This window comes from Excalfactoria chinensis, chromosome 3 (genome assembly GCF_039878825.1).
Source record: "Excalfactoria chinensis isolate bCotChi1 chromosome 3, bCotChi1.hap2, whole genome shotgun sequence".
In the NCBI taxonomy this organism is placed as follows: Eukaryota; Metazoa; Chordata; class Aves; order Galliformes; family Phasianidae; genus Excalfactoria; species Excalfactoria chinensis.
Genome location: NC_092827.1, coordinates 86647333 through 86667059, shown reverse-complemented (window position 1 = coordinate 86667059; position 19727 = coordinate 86647333). Strand labels below are relative to the sequence as shown.

Genomic DNA, 19727 nt, shown 5'->3' with positions numbered 1-19727 from the left:
CTGGCATGCTAGTGTAAGTTCACACCAGCCTGGCTTTTGCAGCCCTCTGATTTCCCCCTGCCACAACTTTGCCGCGGCTGTGACACTCGCAGGCCTGCTCTGCCGTGGTGCAGCTGATGCCCTGTCCATGCTCATATTTTTCTTATTGACAGTGAGTGTTCTTGCCAAACGCCAGGGACCATAGTCACATCTGTTTGTCTCCCAAGCTTGTCTGAGGCTGCTTGGGAACACTTTTTATCCAGAGGGCAGCTTTAACTAGGCCTAATACTCTGGAAAGCCTCTATTTGTAAATGCATACAATGAGGCGACAAGTTCCTGTTGTCTTTCCTTAAAAATTATTCCATTTGACACTGCTTGCTCTAGTCCCTGTCACCAGCACGTCAAAAGCCAAGTTTTCAGGCAAGGTGGTCTTAACAAGTTTTATTTTTTCCCTAATAAAATGCCTAGCTTCCCTGCAGAGCACTATTTATAAATGATAGCTAGAAGCAAGCTAGGGATAAGTAAAGAGTAGTCAGGCAAATAGCTATCTTCCTTTCTGTAATCCTCACTCTTCTGAATTAATGCTAAGGAACATAATGCTGAACTTAGCCTGATTGAGGGTCAGAGTTCTTCCTGCTTTCTAATACCCCCATTACAAGCATTTCAAAATGTAGTGTTCTGCTGAAGTATGATGCTTCATTTCATCTAACTGCTGGTTCAAGAACTGTGATGGTTCTTGTCCATTCCTTTTAAAACCCCTAGCTTTATGTTTCGCTGCGATCTGAATTGGCGGTGCATGTCAGATGGTAAGACCTGGGTGAAAGCAAACTCCACTTCTGCGTTGAGAACCGGTCTGAGATTTGATGTTAGTAGCCATAAAACCAGATTTGACAGAGCTTTACTGGGACTCTAGCATATTGCTATTTATTTGTGGCACATGGAATTTTCAGCAACAAAGAAATACCCACACTCACCTTGGCTGGTGATCAGATTGTTGTGCCTTGCAAAGACAAATGATTCATTTATGCTGAAGGAACCAGGCTGCCTTTCAGATGTTCATTGATTTTAAATTAAAAAGTAACTGCTGTGTTCTACATGAAGGGTGACAACAATAACAAAGTAGTCCTTACTTAGTGTTATTTGTTGCAACTCCATTCCTGTGCCTGAAGGAAAAGTGGGGAGACCCAAGTACCATAATCTTTACAGATCAATAATCTGGATATCTCAATGTAGTGTAACAGATAATCAATTCTGGGTAAAATAACTCAAACACTGCTAGCTGTTACTGCTCTAGCCTGTGTCTTCAGGTTCAATTGCCTGACTTTATTAATTTTTATCTTTCATCCTGCTTGTATTCCTAGAGACTTTTTCCATTTTTCATTCTGAAAGCACAGAGTTGCACACTGTTTGGCATATAAATTACCACACAATTTATTCTACATGTTTAATATCAATGTTATATGTATCTCTTAAATATTTATTTTCCCATATTATGTTTAAGTATTCATTTTCTGTATTGTACAGTTGATTATGGGTTACATTCCTTGATTTCTGTCTGAATTTGGGACTGAAATATAGCACTATGTTAGTATAGTGGTTCTACTGCAGAATCTGGATGTTAAATAGGGCAGTATTTCAACTTAGAAGTGCAAGGAAGATTAAAACTGAAAATAAGAGAAAAACATGTTGAAATAGGGACTCATTAAGTAAGGCTGGAATACATTTCTGCATGAAACTTGTTTACTAGAATATTTTACTATTTAAATAAAAGCACTGAGTACTTCCTTGTTAGTTTACTGTATCATTTATTTATTTAAGTATACAGAAGACTTTACATTGCCATTTTTTTAATCAATATATTCTTTTCACTCTGAAGTCTCACAACATAAATGATCGTTTGTTATTCATTTAGAAGCATCACAGCTTAAAATAATAATTATACAAATAGTAAAGGCCGGGTCATATATCCATGCTGAAACCAGATTCCCTGAGTGACAGTATTACTATGCAAAAGTAGACTATTCAATGCAGTTCTCATCTTGTAGTTTTATCAGAATCCACCACAATACTTTGCTAAGAGGTTCACAAGTCTGAATGACGTATCCAGGAACAGTAAAATTGTGGCATTAATAAATTATTCCTTTTATCCCCTGTTCAGTTTCATTTCTTTACAAAAAATAATGCCAACTATGTATGTTCCCTTCTACAGGGATTGCACATAACTTTAAGAAAAATAATGTCTCCTTTAAGATTATATTGTAAAATTCATTATTTGGAAATTCCAAATTTATCCTTTCATACGGTATCTCATTGCTAGGTAGATGGCTTTAGAGTAGTAACTTTGGCTTGTCTACTGTCCTAGGCAGGTCCAACAGTTTACCACTCCGAAGCTTGTGATTATTTAATGAGAAACTGGACATTGTATTCAGTTATATCATAATCATACTGTACCTTTGAATTAGTAAAGGGCAAATTGTTGTGCTGCAAGACGATTTCATTTACCTTTGAAGAGTTTGCTGTTTCATGTTTTCTCATTTGTTCTTCATCTTACTTTAAAAAGAAATTGACAGTGGTTTTCCTGTAATAAATGTTTTTCTGACAGTCAGGCATTACTAGCCAATTGATATTGTACCAACAATATTGTGATTTCTTTAGATAATTAATCTTAGCTATTTTCCTGTCAGAAGCAACAGTGTGTTTGCTGTTTGTTTTATGTTGCACTAGAAAGATCGCCAGTTTTGAAAATTAAAAAACATTCCTTTTATATTATTCATTCCAAGAACGATTTATGGTGCTGCACTTAGATACTGAGCACTTGTCAACAAGCGTAATTATGCTTCGATATAAACAAGATTGGTGACTTCACAGCGCAGCTTCATCTCAGTTGAATGTTTTGATACAGGTTTGGATTATACAAGCTTTGTGTTTGTGGCATTTTTCTTCCTTTGTTAATAGTTTTCTCCTATAATTACTTGCAGGCAAACCAGTGTGCATTTAGGATCATTGTGCATGGGAGACATCAAACGGAGAAGGAAAGCTGCTCCCCTGCCAGGACCCACAGGTAACCAATTTCAGTGGGACAGAACACAAAACACATGATGGTAAATCTGTAAATACGAAGCAGTAGGTCAGTGACCGAGATTAAGGCTGGGTAAATTCAGTAACTTATATTGTAACTTCAGTTTTTTTCGATCCTTATTTGTTAGTAGAATTAGAAGAGTGTATCTTTTTAATCTTTCCCTCAAACATTCTCAATTTCTAGATCTTTATAACAGCATTTCTTTAAAGGGACTGTATCTTTTTTCATATACTAAAAATCACAGACAGCACAGATTATGGTTCATATCTGCTCAGGCATTACAAGGTGAAAAACTTAAGTTGTCTTTTATTTTTCTGTGAAGAGAGCGTATGGATATAGCAAATATCCTGCAAACAACTGAAAAGGTGGTGATAAGCTTTAAAATTAATGCTGTGGATTAAACAGGAAGCAACTTGTAAGCACATTTCTGAAAGATTTTTACAGATGCGAGGTCACAATCATTGTGTGCATTTTGCTGATGTCACTGCTGTGAAATGACTTTTTCAATACCTAGCAGTGATTTATACAACACTTGTCAGTTTGTTTGTATTAATTATATATGTGCATACTGGAAAGAATAGATGGTGTTTGTGTGTCAGTGTCAGACATTTTATGTATAGGTAATATGTAAATCTGGATCGTACATGGTAGTCATATATAAATTATTATAGCAACATACATAGCACATATGGTTTTTCATATATATTCAAATATCTGTCTTTGGAGAAGCCTAATATTTGTATTCCAGCTGGATTCCCTCTGCAGAAATTTCATTGTTTTAAACCTCATGGCAGTAACAGACTAAGAATAATATTAAGAATGTTATTAAAGCACCTCAGTGGCAGTAGTAAGGAAAAAGAGAATGAGTGGGTCAGGTTCTAAGACTCTGAACATATGTGAAGTGAGAAAGAAAAATACTTAATGGTTGAAGAGAGAATAATATAATTATTTCTACAAGGTGATTTTCACTTGATAACTTTCAAGTACTAAAGGATGTCATTTTGTACTAAGAGGGTATGAAATAACATGAAATTCATTTTATTGTTCATTTTACCTTGGGCTTTTAGTGTTCAGTATTTTATTTTACAATCTGGTTCCTCTGTGCAACTTTGCAAAGCCAACATTTTGTTACTAAAGCAAATGGATTATATTCAACATTGTTTATCTCTGTATTCACAAATTTAGAGATTCTGAATTCACAGGACTTTCTTTTATTTGATGGATAACAGAATAAAGATGAGCAAATGTATCATATGAGATACCTTTTAAGTAATTTGAGGGTTTATTTTCTTTTTAAATTCAAAGTAATTGTCTCAGTTTTGTTCTTTACAGAAGGAGAGAGGATTTTTTTTCTGTACTCTCACAAGTTTTTCCCTTCATTTCATTATTGGAAAATTTTAAACAAATATAAACTTTGGTCAGGTTCTACATAGGTGTAGATAATTTATATCATTTCATAAATTATAACAATTTTCTGTTTTGAGGCTTGATTATATATGTCAGTATTTTATACTGTTTTGTGAAAGGTGTATGGTATCCTTTAAGAATGGAAATACATCTGGAAACTTGAATTAAAATGGTTGTTTTTATTATTGGGTTATTCTCCTTTCAATTTTTTCAGATAAGATATAGGAACAGAAGGGCTACATTTTATACAGAAGAGTTTGTGAATAAATATTTTGTTGAAAGGAAAAGATATGTGCATACTTACTTGAACAAAAGTTGGGAGATAGAAGAAGCATTCTGTTAATAATCTTTCTTATTTAACAAGGAAATCTTAAAGGCTATCTGTAAATGAGTGATGAACTGCTAATAGTTTCCTGAGACACATACGCCACAATCTTTTGCCTAATAAAAATCAGTCCTCTGAAAAAAAACAAAGGTACATACGTTGTTCAGATAGTAATGCCTCCTATTTATTTTCATAGAAAATACAACATATACAAAGAGCAAAATAACACCATTTGATAGTGTTTTGTAGCTGAAAATTTGCTTTGCTTTTCAGCATAGTCACTACTCACCACCTTGCAGTGCTCACAGCCACTGTTTGGTCTCCACAAACATTCAGCAAGCATCGATGAATGTCACTGGGTACCATTTTTTACATGTGGAAGAATTCAGTAACACCCCTTTGCTTGATAAATACGTCCCTCTCAGATGGCATTCTGTAAAACTGCCCCTCTACTGCCATCTGTCACATGGCAACAACCTTTAATGGAATACTGGCAGGAAGGTTCCATCACTGCTTCCATACCACCAACATCTATCTCTAATGTTGTGGGCCAGCATAATAAAGTAGGAGGCATTACTTCTGGAGCAGCCCTTGTAGGTCAGACTACTTGAACTGAGCATTCTAGTATGCTTTGGGGAAAAAGTGGAAATAAACTATTGAATGTAATAACATCGGAAAAAGCATGACATGCTTAAGTTTATAGTCTCTGGAAACATGTTTTAAAAATCATCTGTGTTTTTCAAAAAATTACAGTGATTAAGTAATTGCTGTAGTGCTGTGCACAGCCTTGAAAATCATCTTTTAAATGCTTAGATGCAGCAGTAGTAGAGAGAATGACCGGTGATACCGGTGAAGTGTTGAAATATGCTCTCTGTTTTGAGTCTCACAAGAGTAGCACCTGCTATTTTCAGACATATTAAAAGCTATAGACTTCTGTAGCAAGCAGTGTTATTGGTTAAACGTTTATTAATTGTGACAAGAACACCCAATTTATTTCAGTACTCCAGCTTATTTACTGCTCTTTCACCTTTGTATTTTGTATTGAAAAAGTAAAATGAATATTGATAGAGTTAGATATTGATTTCTAAATTTATAACCTGTTCTCAGCCTGGAGTCAAAGTCACATACCAATAGGTTTGTGTATATTAGTAACAAAGGATGTAGATTTACTTGTACAGCAGTGAGAAACTATTGAAGCAAGAAAGTTTGAGTGACGCAGTGCGTTTTATAGTTTGAAAAATGTCATTTGTAAAGGTGACAAAAAGCTGTGTTGAAAAGCAGTGAAAAATACAGGAGATAATATTAGGTATGTGTTGTTAGGACCTGGCTGTACTGAGGAGGTGAAGTCCTGATCTGTCTTTATTTTATTTTGTTTTGTTTTATTTTATTTTATTTTTTACAAAAATAAGTTTTCTGGATTTTGGATGCATGTTATAGCCCCATCTGTGTATTACGTGAGCTTTGGCAGGTAGTTGGTTTATCAACTGTAAAAAAGATGGAAAGAAAAATCTTTCTACAATTTCTTGTAAGAACAAAGTGTTGTGTGTTAGGGGCCAGGTCATTCACAATGACTTTATGCCTTCTTTGACTACGTACTTGAGCGGTAGAGCTATGTCACGTGACACCCTGATGTATTTCATTGCAGCAATACAATGTCCTCAAGTTTGCATTAAAAGCTCTTAGGCAAGCCAATATATCATCATGGAAATAACCCTACCAAAACTGGGTTCTGGTACCAATGAAAATAATAATAAAACAAACAACAGAAAGTTGTATGTAAGAGGAAGGATATTCTCTATGAAGTACTGTTCGTAGTTGAAATGAGTGCGCTGGAAATGCTTACAGTAATTTCAGTAAACAACTCAGATTACCTATTTAAAGTCTCATATCAAATTGGTAGATGCTACAGAATTTCAGATGCTCTGATACATTTACCTGTTTCTCTCCTAGTGCCTCGGTCACCTTTGTACAAATTTTATTTTTGTCAGCTTTTTTTTTTTTCTTTTTTTGTTTGTCTTTATATCAGATGCTTCTAAATCTTGCTTGCTGAAATTGTTTTTTTGGTGTGCAAATTCTGCTTGACTCCTGAAGGATGTTAATAACTTAATTTAAAGAGTGTAGAAAATTGTATCCAGAATAATAAAAATGTTAAGTTTTATTTGTGTGCATTATAAATAATCACTTATTTATGTTTGAAAATGTTCTTTTATATCTGGTGTTTATTAGTGTGCTTTGTAGTGTGGATTTGCAAAATCTAAGTTTAAAAAGAAAGCCATCTTGTAGTTGAAATACAAAGAATTTACATATTAAATATATGTTATTGTGCATTTTATAGGCAACTTAATATTGATCATTTTTAAGAAAAGCAAACTTCAGATGTTACATCTCCATCTAGCTGGTGTGTTGCATACTATGATACAGGCTGATACAGACTGAAATGACAAAGTTAAGATTCTTGTTTAAAAAGATGTTTTTAATGAAAAAATATAACATAATTACAGCAGAAACTCTGAGAGCTCAGTAATGCCATCATGACTCACTTTAACAAAGTAATCAAAAGGGTACATGTTTTCATTCCTTTTTAAAAATTGCCAACAGAACAGCTAAGCAAACTATTTTGCTGATGCTTAATATGTCAGTGATTAAAAATCAGACCTGAATATCTGCAGTACCAAATGATGATTTGAAAAAGATTGTGATTACACTGTGATAACAGAGGTTTCTGAGGGTAAGTTTGTGGTGAAGGTCAAGTTACTGAAATAGTTGCAAAGAAAGGGAAGGCTTTTGTTGAATCCTTTTGTTCTTGAATGATCTGTCAGTAAATTTCCAAAACAATAGACAAACTATTTTATGCCTCCTTTCTTCTTAGCTTGATTCATGGCTTTTCCACCTACTAAATGTACAACTCTATAAACAGAAATGTCTTTTCATAGAACAGTTACAACACTGGCATGTTGTGAATACTCTTCCTTATCGCAGTACACCAATTCTTATCATCTTCTATGGGTTACAGGGCCTATCTACCTGAGCATCCAGACTATGGAGATATATACATACATATATATGTGTGTGTGTGTGTGTGTATTTGATGTAATTTATTTCTGCAGGAGTTTGAATTTTAAAGGCTTTTTTTCATTTTTTCACTAAGTCAGTTAAAAAGTAAATGATCGGGGTGTACCATATGGTACTGGAAACAACACTAGGTACTGTAAAGAAATGGTTCCTCACAAAGGAGCCACCTGCATTTTAAATGACTGGGGGGAGCTTTTTTTTTCTATTTTAAATTTTGTTTTGCTTTTTGCTTGTTTGTTTTGTCATCTACTCGGATGCACTGATAGTTTGAGTTCCTGATCTTGGAGAATATGGACCTGGCAAAGAGCAAAGTTAGGACTCTGAACTTCGTAACAATGGACATCCATCTAAGGAATTAGTATATTGGCTCCCCAGGGATACTGGCCATAGGGATATAGGAATGGGACAGAGCTGGCAGCTCTTTATGGATGCTTTTCTCAGAGCAAGAGCTTGCAGGAAAGGCAGGAATCCAGCAGGACTGAGCAAGGACCTGATGGTCAAACTGAGAGAAAATAAGAAAATGTACAAGCAGTGGAAACAGGGAAACATGGCCTGGAAAGAATACAGAGGGCAGCCATTTGGTCATGCAGAGATGGGATCAGGAAAGCCAAAGCACAGATGGAATTGAACTTGCATCATAAATTGTTCTTGGAACGAATAACTTAAGGGACGTGAAAAATAACAAGAAGGGGTTCTGCAGGTCAGAAGAGACAAGCAAAGGAGAGTGTCCCCTCTCTGATAAATGGGAAGGGAGAACAGGCTTCAGAAGGCATGGAGAAGTTTTAAATTCTCAATGAGTTATTTGCCTTCTCTGGCAATTGGGCTTCCCATACCTCTCACAGTCCTGAGCCTCTAGATGAGACTGGGGGAACAATATCCCTCCCTGTGTAAGAGTGGAGCAAGTCAGAGACCACCACCCCATGAGACTGTACAAGTTTGCAGGGCCAGACAACATGCATCTCAGGGTCCTGAAGGAACTGGCTGATGTAGTTTCCAAGCCACGCTCCATCATATTTGAAAAGTGGTAACTGTGAGGCAAAGTCCCTGGTGACCAGTGAAGGAGACCAGAAAGATGTGGAGAGACTTGAGAAGGAATTAGGGGGTCCTGGTGGATGAAAAGCTGGACGTGACCCAACAGTGCACACTTGCAGCCTAGAATGTCAACAGTAACATGAGCTGCATCATTGGAGATGATGGTAGCAGGGAAAGGGGGGTGATTGTCCTCTAGTCTGTTCATATGAGGCCCCATCTGGAGTACTACATCCAGGCTTGGGGCCCTCAGCACAAAAGCAGTGCAGAGCTATTGGAGTGGGTCCAGAGGAGGGCCGTGAAGAAGAGAAGAGCTGTGAAAATTTTGGGTTCTTTGATTGTCAGCCTATAGCTTGACATTGCTACAGCTGAGGTCACATCTAATATTTGCATTCTGGTGTCTCTGTTACTGACACAAGGACTGTAGTTGGCTTGTATAAGTGACACAATTGCATGTTAAAGAGTGCTGCTAGATGTGGTGTTATTTTTATATCTTTCAAATGGAAAGGGATAATTCAGTGTCTTCCCAGATCTTCATTTTATTAGAAAGCTCTCCAAAACAAGAATCGTCTAAGTCCTATTATCATCTGTGTATTCTAGCCAGAAGCCTTAGTAATGTTCCAGTTTTTGTTCTTCGTGTTTATTATTGTATACTACTCAGTCTGGCTTTTTCCATCCAAAGATATTAGAGATTGAATGGGTAAAACAATACACTTCACCCACAGTGTGGTCCACTAAAGCAAGAAATGGGAAGAGCACTCGGAAGTCCAAATCCAAGTGATCTGCAATGATGGAAGACCAGTTAACTGGTTCAGTATCCAAATTTTCATCAGTGTGTGGATTTATAATTGGGAAGGTTGAAATGAAAGTAAAATCCGAGGTTTGTACTGCAGGATGCATCTACCCCTGCTGCAATTATGTAACAATTACTTTAGTGCGACTAGCAGTGGGACAGTAGGAGTGAAACTGTAGCAGTGCAGACATTGAGTTCTGTTGTGGATGCTGGGTGGATATGAATGCTTCGAGCAGCTACTGAGATTCTGACTGCCTTCTGGGCTGGTTTCATCACTCTATACTGGCTAGAGTAGAATGCAATGCAAGCAGACTTACCCTAGACCATAACTCTTCTAAGGTTGTTATTGAGACATAGTCCTTAATACCTCGCTGTGAGGCATATATGAGAGTTTGGTCTAACGATTCAATCTCAAATACTTAGATAAATAATGCAGTGTTTTCATATCTGATTTTCTCTGTTTGCTTGTTTTTGTTATATAGCCACAGCATAGTGAATTGTGAAAACCACTAGAGGCACTGATTTAAAAAGAAAAAGAATCACAGTATGGCTGTCAGCCATGCTCACACTGCTGACTTTGTACAATTATCCAAAACAGTTTTAAGAATAAAAACATCTGGGTAATCTGATTCCCATTTTTTTTAGTTAGAATGGACATAGAAAAGATGCGCTACAGCAACATGATATTTTGATTACATTCCTTCTAAAATGTATTGTGAATCGAGAATCAGTCCCTACTGTTCTGAGCTCATCTGTCTAGTGAGAAATCAGAAGAGAAAAAGAAGAGATGGAATATTAAACGCTTTCAGAAAATGATGGGGAAAGTGCACTAGCTTTTAAAGTGAAGCAGCATGTATCGTTTCGCCTTCCATTGGCTGTTTATCCAACATCAATACAACACTTTAGGAGCCAAATTACTAAACAAGCTGCCAATTAGGCTTGCAGTCAGCTGGATAGATTAGTGGCTAAGAGAGGCAGATACAAGATTTTCATCTCTTGAGCCAATTACGCAAGTGAATTACCATCCACAATACTCCTTGGAAGATTTGAGGTAGAAAGACTGACTCTGCTGTGATAGACATAAGTGAGATCCAGGGTAGGGGGTAAGGGTTAGCAGGCCGTGTATTGCAAAAATTACCCAAGCAAAAAGAGATCCTTCTAGGAAAGGATTTAAAGGATTTAAGGCTGCTGAGAGAGATAGAAAAGGAAATAATAGTTGTGGAATGCTCTGCAAAGGCATTGCTGTTCTACTCACAGGTCTTAATCATATAACAGAAAGATGAAAGGCCAAGACTATATTTCTGTACAGTGTCATTTTCTCAGAACTGTTTAAAAAATACCCATTTTCTTAACATCACAAAAGTTCGGTGACCAGAGATGGAATTATTTCAGTATGCCTTAATTTGCTTCTTACAGCTTAAAAATAAAAAGAGTAGTGCTTTTTAAAATAAGAGTTACTTAAGAGAGTGAACCTAGCTGTATTCCGACTTTATTCACGCAAATCTAAACCAAACATGCTTGATATTAGTCTTACCCAGAAATTTGACCAAACAAATAAATACTGTCACAATTAGGGTTGACAGGGTCACAGTTCCTTTTTTTATTCCATAATACATGATAACTTAATCGGTGAGCTTCTAAGTATTGTAGAAAGCTTTTAGCAAATAAAATGTATCTGATGCATCAAAACTGTGCATAGGCTCATTTGTTTCCTGCAGAGGAGCACTGTTTCTTAAATATGAAGCAAATTTAAAACCTGAACTTTTGCAAGCTGTTGTATCCAAAAATGATTAAACAGATGTGGAGCCTGCAGCAGCATTAGACCTCTGATCTGATTTTAGCTTACAGATGGAATTAAATTAATTCATGGCAATCACTGTAAAATCAAGGGTATGGCACTGAATGCTAGTGCACTGTTTAACCAGGACATACCTGTCTCAACAGCTGTTAAGAAAAAATTGCATGCCTTTATTTTTCATTGAAACTTGCCTTTAATAACATCATAAATATCATATCAAAAATTACATAAATGTGACGAGTTTTTTTGTTGTTGTTGTTTTTTCACTTCCTAGTTTAGTTTCTTCCTTATCGTATTCCTTACCATATTCCACATATGTAAGGTCATACGCATAATAAATGTAGACCTTGAAGTGTCTATTCATATGCACAAATGTTTGAAGGTAGGGCTTTTTTAATTTATTATTCTGGTTACCAGCATTGCTAAGTGAAGGGATGCAAGAGGAGGAATTTTTAATTGCTATCTTCTCAAGCAAGCTACCGTTTCTCAGTATGAGCTCCTCACTTGTGTAATGCTAACTACTCCTGCACATAGACTTCTCATCTGAAAGTCCAGGAACCAAAATGTTACAGTAGCTGAGACATTTTCAGTCCGTAAAAAGAAAAGACACTATATAGGGGATTCCAGCAAATTCTTAATACAGAAAGTTCCTCATAACTCATGCAACTCCACAAAGCCCCATACAGCAATAAAATTTGAAAAATGCATCCCTGCTCTTTGGTTAATCTGGTTTTGCATAGTTATGTTTTGTGGGGTGGCACAGTGTGTTGATTTTGTTCTTGCTCCTGGGTGGGTCAAGACTGAACACGTCCCAGAGGTACCACAGCCCTTTTCAAGGCCAATGTGCTTGGACCATTCTCTCTAAAAGGCCCTACTGGCAAGTCCAAGAAGTGCCCTGGGCTTGAATTAAAAACTGAACTTGAAGATGAATATTTCAAGGACAATTACCGATTTTAATTAGAAAATTGATGCCCAAAGCATATGAATTGGGGGTCAGGGAAATAACAAACAGTGTGGTGTGATTTTTTTAAGAGTTCTTTTAGATCATGCAGTGGGTCGAAGATGCAGGGTTGGCTTTATTTTGTTTTTATTTCTGATTGACCATGAGATGGAGGAAAAAGGCAGTTGTGAATACAACTATCCACATTCTTCTGATTCAGAAAAAAATATTTACAGTATAAATTAATATCCCTGCAATTCTCATTCATCATTTGAAAAATTTAAGACAGAAATAGATATGTTTATATAAAAACTGACTGCTGCAAATGATTTGCATATATTAAACCTTTTCAAAATTGAAATAAAAACTATTCGTATTTACATTATGTACATGAAAGAGTAATTAGTCAATGTGCATGCCCATAACATAGGCAAGTTGTGTGGCTTTTTGGTTTTGCTTTATTATTGCTGCTGTACAAAGCCTCCAAGCACATTATCCTTTGGACAGTGCATGCTCCTTGATTGTTTGCCCAAAAGGGAGTGTGGAAGCCAAGTTTATATGGTGTTTTCTGCTCTCTCTTGTTGTTATTACTTGGCAAAGTGTAAGAATGAAACAGAAGGCTTCAGGGCAGACCTTGGTGTTCTAATAGGAAACAGAAGTATATACAGTGGGGAAAAAAAACAATTTTCATATGTATTTCTGATGTATATATGTCTGTTGAAACAAAAAGTGTTCTAATTTTTCTGTCAGTCACTGCATGGAAAAAGCAATGAGCAACATTAAAAAAATTACAAAATAACAACATTCAATTATTTAACTATATCATGGCACAGATCGTTTCTTCATGCATCTTTTGTGTGAAGTTGCTCTGCATCTCTTGAGTTAATGTTCAAGTATGAAGGTACGTATTTTACAGGAATAATTATGTGGGTTTTCCCCTGAAAGGGACTAACAAAAAGCTGTTTATTTTGACTCAAGCTGTGCCTTGCATGCCAGCCCAGCAGCATTTGTCTTTGTCTAAGCAGCATTATGAATGGTCTAGTATTTCCGATACTTATGTGTCATGAAATATACTCTTATCTTTGTTTTTTCTTGCTTGATGGATCTCTTGGATCTTTCTTTCTTTTGAAGTTCACTTAATTGTTCTATGGCTACTGAAACCACATGCCATTTCTTACTGTGAGTTGTTACGAAGAGTGGACCAAAACAGGCTTCCAGGATTTTACCTGTGAGGTTTACCTTTGCTTTTGTTGAACCATTGCCTTTCTTCTTTCTTTTTTTTTGACCTAGAAAGTATAGCTAAGAAGGTTGCAAAGCCTGTGTTGTGTATGCCAGGCAATGTCAGGGACTTGACTGTATGAAAATTGCCTCTGCCTGTGGGGGCCTGAAAAGAAAGGAAGTCTTGGTCATTGAATTCTGTGCTGGTCAGTTCAAGGGAAACCCCCTCGGGGATGAGAGTCTGCTGACTTAAAAGCCTTTTTTAAGTCTAGCATTAAGCATAGCTTCAAACTAGTATTAAAGAATACCTTCTCTCAGTGCATTTCCCTTTTTCTTTGACTCGAAGACTAAGGTGCTTGGAAGCTGCCTACCTTTCATGTAGCCACTGTTTTGCTGAATCTAAACAGATCTGTAGTGAGTTGTGTTTGAGTACCATAAATTCATCATCTCAGTCACCATAATGCACCTCTTCTTTTGAACCTCTATCTCTCTATGGGGTTTCCCCTATGCAGCTTTGTTTTTGTTTTGTGGGTGTTAAATGAGGCTTTTCAGAAGTGCTTGTTCAACTTTTGTTCCTGTTTAGTAAGCTAGCTTCTTAAATTCTTGATTGAAGACATTATAGTCTTCAAATACAAAACACCTTGGACTCCTAAAACATTTTGCAGGATAAGTACGTAGAAAATTAAACAGATAATGTCTGGAACTGGGCATGTGGTGGGTTTTGTTTGTTCTCTTGTCAGTGGGAAGGAGCATGCTGTACAAAAGATAAAAACAAAAGCCAACTGCCTGCATGCAATAGCTTGTGCTAGCCTAAAAGTTCATTCTTAAAATTTTGCCTTTTCTAACTTCGTAAGGATCACTGCAAATTCCTGGAACAAATTTAATTTGTATTCCTGATGCAAGGTAGACATATAAGGGAAGGCAACCCATGTGTTATCTCCAGAAGTCTAGCTTGAGGAACTTGGAAGCTTGGAGAAAAAAACAAAACACTTGTATTTGACATTCACATTTCTTTTTGCTGTTTTCATAAGAAAATGAATGTTAAGTTGCATTTTGCAATCTTGACCATCTTTTCTGTAGAGTATGTGAAACATCCTGCAATTGTGTAGGAATGAAAAAATCTCATCTGTGTAGGAAGAAGCCTGTAAACAGCATCAAATATTATTGAAAATACCAAAAAAAGTAAACTGGACAATATCAAAACTCTTGCAGTTTTAGTAAAACAGAAACTGAGTAAGGAGATAGCTATATTCCAGACTATTAGACCATTTGTCTCTATTATAGTCTCTGTAGAAGCTGCAAGTGTTTAATCCGAAAACATTTGTAGCGTTTACTGAAAGTGATCTTCTTGAGCATTGATAATATTGCTGAGAATGGAAAGGTGTCCATGACAGTATGGTTTGTCTCGGCTTAATAATTGTGTAGGACAAGACATTTGTGTAATCTTACCCCTTTATAGGTAGACTTGAGCATGTGATGCATATTCTTCAAGGCTGATGTAAAATCCACTGTATTGGAGTAAAAAGGATCCCAAATGCTTAAATACTGAGTCAGTCTTTAGAAATTGTGAAAATTAAGCAAAGCCTTAGGTTGTATTATTTGGACTCATATGCAGTCAGGAGGTCAACATATGCAAAGACAGCCTGTTCTAGCAACCTATTAGATGAATTAGGAGAATAGAAAGATTTAAAGCTTTAAAGGAGATTATCCTGCTTTTCTCCACATGGCAGGCAGTGCTGATTAATACTGTGTGTTTCTTTAATCTCAGGGTTTGTAGGTGAAAACACCCAACCAATCCCAGAAAACAACATTGGAAACCGAATGCTTCAGAGCATGGGCTGGACTCCTGGCACTGGCCTTGGACCAGACGGGAAAGGGATAGCAGAGCCAATACGAGCCATCCAGAGACCAAAAGGACTCGGACTTGGATTCAGCTGACAGAAATGCACTTTGGCTGCCAAGTGAAACTAAAGATTGAAAATAACTTAAAAAGACAAGAATTGCAAACTTGTAGTATTTCTTACGATCAGCAAATTTGGTTGTTCTTCTCTCAAAGATCACTGAAGCTTGTGTGCTTCACATCAGCTACACCAGCTGCAAGGTACAGACACAGTGACAGAACCGGCGTTTGAATCTAATTTTAAAATGGTGCTAAAATGTACAAACACTTGTACTTTTTTATTTTCTCTGGTCTTAAAGTTTGTATTAAGTATAAAATTCAGTATATTTGCTTCTTTTCATAGAACCTTCTGACACAGCAGATTTTAGTATATAAGCAGTTTTGTTTTTGTTTTTTTTGTAAGTATAATTTCATCTCGAGAGCCTTGATAAGGTTTTCAAAGAAAACTGAACTTTATATAGTAATTGTGTTTTCCCCCTTTTCAGGCCAAGTTTCCAAACCAGATATTTCTAGTGTTTAACAGTATTTGAGGATAAGCTGTCATTTTGCCTGTAAGATATACATGTTTTCTGCTGGAAGGTGATATGTTATACAATTTTGTATAAGAGCATGAAAAATGGTTTTGTCATCATAGGAATGCCATTTCAACATCATTATCTGGCAATGTATCACTGTCTTCCACATTCAAGCTCAAAAGTAAAAAAGTAAAGCTTTTATACTTGTTTTTACATTTGCAGGGTTATCTTTTATTAGCAGATATTTTAAAATTTTAAAGTTTATTCTGCGTGTGGATATCTCTTTATATCAGTAATCCTTACTGTGTCCACACTTAAGGATATATTTCAACTTTGAACCAGAAAGTTGTATTTTAAAGATGCCTCTGTCAGTGTTTATATGCTGGGATTTGGTATTTTAAACAATGCAGTGTTCAGCGTTTGTTTTGTGATTGTGCTGGTGCCAGTGAGACACATTGTTTAAGGAACATAAAGTAACTGAAAAAGAACAAGAAGTGAGATTAGGGTGGATGAAAGGAAGGAAGAAGATACTCTGATAGCTTCTCAAACACCCCAGCTAGCAATTTAAAATCAAGAAGGATCATTAAGTGTTTTAATCAGTATCCTAATGTATCTAATACCAGCAGAAGTAATTTCATTAAGCAGCAACCAATCAAGCTCCCAGGGCACTATTGGTCTGTAGTATAAAACAAATTCCACTTTAAAATTAAATGATAGGGCTGAAGAAAACATTTGTGCAGATGGACTAAGAAGAAAATCTTGCACCTGCTGTAGTAGCTAGAAATGTTTACTTTGATTGCAGAGGGAACGGGATTTGATTCTTCAGTTTCTTTTCCTTCCCTGTTCTTGCTACCAAACTGCTTAGAAACATACCTGCAGATTATTGCAAAGGTAATTCCTGAGAATAAGGGAAGTGCACCTTCCTTCACATGACTGTGAAACTGTCAACTGTTTTTTTTTTCCTCTGGTCTTTTTCTTTCAGATTCACCAATTTTTATTTTTTTTTCCAGAAAAGCAATGCTAGGAAATGTAGCAACATTATAACATTGAATTTTCATAGAAGTTCTGTTCATTCTTTCCAGGGTGAGTACTGTCAATTCAGAAATATTCTTTCACAAATTAGATAGTGTAGACTAAAAGATCATTACCCATTGTTGTTCTTCATGATTGCTGCGTGCAGATGTTCTCTGAGTTTCAGAAGAGCCATTTATTGTTTTTTCCACCCTTGATAAGATTGTGTGGTTTTGCCCTTTAACATTATAAGATTTTTTAAATGGACTTGACACTAATAACCAGTGCAAACTTTTTATGGAAGGTTTTGGAGCATAGCATAATGTATGTTAGACACTTCTAATATCTCTTGCACACCAAACCAAGTTAAATACATTCCATACCCAAAGAATTTTAGGGCCACATAATTGCAAAAAACCTGGAATTCTGCAGACAGCAGAAATGCTCACTTCTGTATTTATTATTTACAGTAATAGATTTATATGACACACTCCCATTCTTTCAATGCAATGCCTGCAAATCTCTTAGTGTGACCATTTAGCCAGTTCCTTATCCTGTGAGTGATCTGTCTGTCAAATCCCTTTTTCTCCAATTTGGCAGTCAGGATGTTGTGCAGGTCTGTGTCGAATGCTTTGCACAAATCCAGGTAGATGATGTCAGTTGCTCTTCCTTTATCCACTGATGCTCTAATTCCATCATAAATGGCCACCAAGTTTGTCAGAATTGATTCGTCTTTGGTGAAGCCATGTTGGTTACCACCAATCACCTCACCTTTGTTTTCCATGTGCCTTAGCAGGAACTTCAGGAGGATCTGCCAGGTACAGAAGTGAGACTGACTGGCCTGTAGTTCCCTGGATCTTCTTTCTTTCCTTTCTTTAAAATGGAGGTTATGGTTCCCCTTTTCCAGTCAGTGAGAGCTTCAACAGATTGCCACGACTTTTCAGATATGATGGGTAGTGGTTTGGCAACTTCATCTGCCGGTTCCTTCAGAACCCCTGGATGGATCTCATTGAGTCCCGTGATTTTTGTTTTATACCAGTCTGTTAGAAATTATTAGACATTAAAACTGGTCAAATTGATTTTGATATGGAGATAAATTCACCTTTACTGTTTACAAGCAGGTATTTTTAGATGCCACAGCTAGTGATCAGCTGTAGGAGAAACTGATTTACTAGACTATTTTAATCTTGTGTTTTGAGGTAATTTAATGCAGTAAAATTCCCATTCAAAATCGCATCATTTTTCTGCTTCTCTTAAGTGTAATATATGATATTCCAGTAGTGTAACTGCACAATTAAGGCTAGCATTAGGAAGAAAACAAAAAAACAAAGTCATTGTGGGTTGGTTTGTTTTGTCTTTTTTAAGCCTCTGCAATGTTTGTTGGCTTTAAAACAAGTTGGTGTACCTGGGTTTTTTTCTTCAGGTTTTTCCCATGCAAAACTTAAAATCATCTGCCGTTTAACTTACAATCACACCTGCTACAAAACTGGTTCACATTATTTTATAGTATATGTAGAACTATTTCCAATACGAATTCATACTGACTAAGATACTGAAGGTTTTTATGCCTACATAAATATTGGTTCATCTTGTATCTAAAAGTTACTATCACACACCAAATTCTTTCCATTTAGGTGTTTGATTAATTGGTAGTTAAGCTGTTAACATAATATTCTGCCTATGCAGAAAATTTAGTAAAAAGAAGACATATCCAGTATTATCAACATTGCATTTTGCTACATTCCATTGTGTCTCAGAGTTCTGTGAATTAAGCCATTAACTGTTAATAAAAGAAACACATGAGCAGCTGCTGGCAGAATCCTGTTTTTAAGTAAATATTTGTTGAAGTCAGAGAAGCGTTATCAATATGCTTATTTTAACAAGTTTGTCCCTGCATTTGTCTTTCTTCAATTAGGTCAATAATGGGTGTAGAATGGCAGTAAATAGCTAAATAATATGTATTGAACGCTTTGCTTTAACAGCACAAATGCAAGATGAAATAAAATAATTAGACTCCACGGGTTTTGTATGTTCTTTTCTTTAAATTGCCTTTTTCAATGGCAGTGTTACTGCTCAGGTGAGTGCAAAAACATTGTTTCTGAAAATGTAATTAGGATCGCTAATATCTTGTGCTAACACTATTTTAGCAGAAGTGTTGTACCTCCTTAGCAGTACTTTTCTAGGTAGGTATTAAGTAGAAAATATGAACCGCATCACATAGTGCCTCATATAAAATATCTGTAGTAATTTTGTTATTATATCGTTCCAGGATGTTTAAATATAAGTTCTCTTCATTCTCTAAGTATGTGTATGCTTTGATAGCTGTGACATGACTGTGCTTTCTCTTCAAGCAGGTCTCCAAAACTGTTGCTCCAAGGAGAACTCACACCACTTTTTTTCATCTTTCTGCTCCCTGCACTGAGCCCTAAAGGCATATCAGAAATGGGGATCCCTTCTCTCTCTTACATTATACAGTGAGGAGGCCTTTTAATTAGGCTTTCATTGATAACAACGTTTTTGGGAGCAGCATAGCTAAGCACACAGCATCTGCCAAGGTGCCTACAACAGAAACCCATACCTAAAGACAGCATATGTTCAGCCTGCAGTGTGCATAGTGAAAAATGGAATTATTTCACTATTCACCTGTAGTTCAGCTCTAAA

At 36.3% G+C, this 19727-nt stretch overlaps 1 protein-coding gene across 2 annotated transcripts in view; it reads left to right on the top strand.

Moving 5' to 3' along the window:
* The window catches only part of GPATCH2 (G-patch domain containing 2), a 102547-nt gene extending 83463 nt beyond the window's left edge, over window positions 1–19084 (top strand). For both annotated transcript variants that reach the window (XM_072333023.1, XM_072333024.1), the window contains exons 9-10: window positions 2958–3040; window positions 15409–19084. In XM_072333023.1, the coding sequence (XP_072189124.1) occupies window positions 2958–3040; window positions 15409–15578 (253 nt within the window). In that variant the 3' untranslated portion in view covers window positions 15579–19084. The remainder of the gene's footprint in view (window positions 1–2957; window positions 3041–15408) is intronic.
* The last annotated feature ends 643 nt before the right edge of the window (window positions 19085–19727 follow it).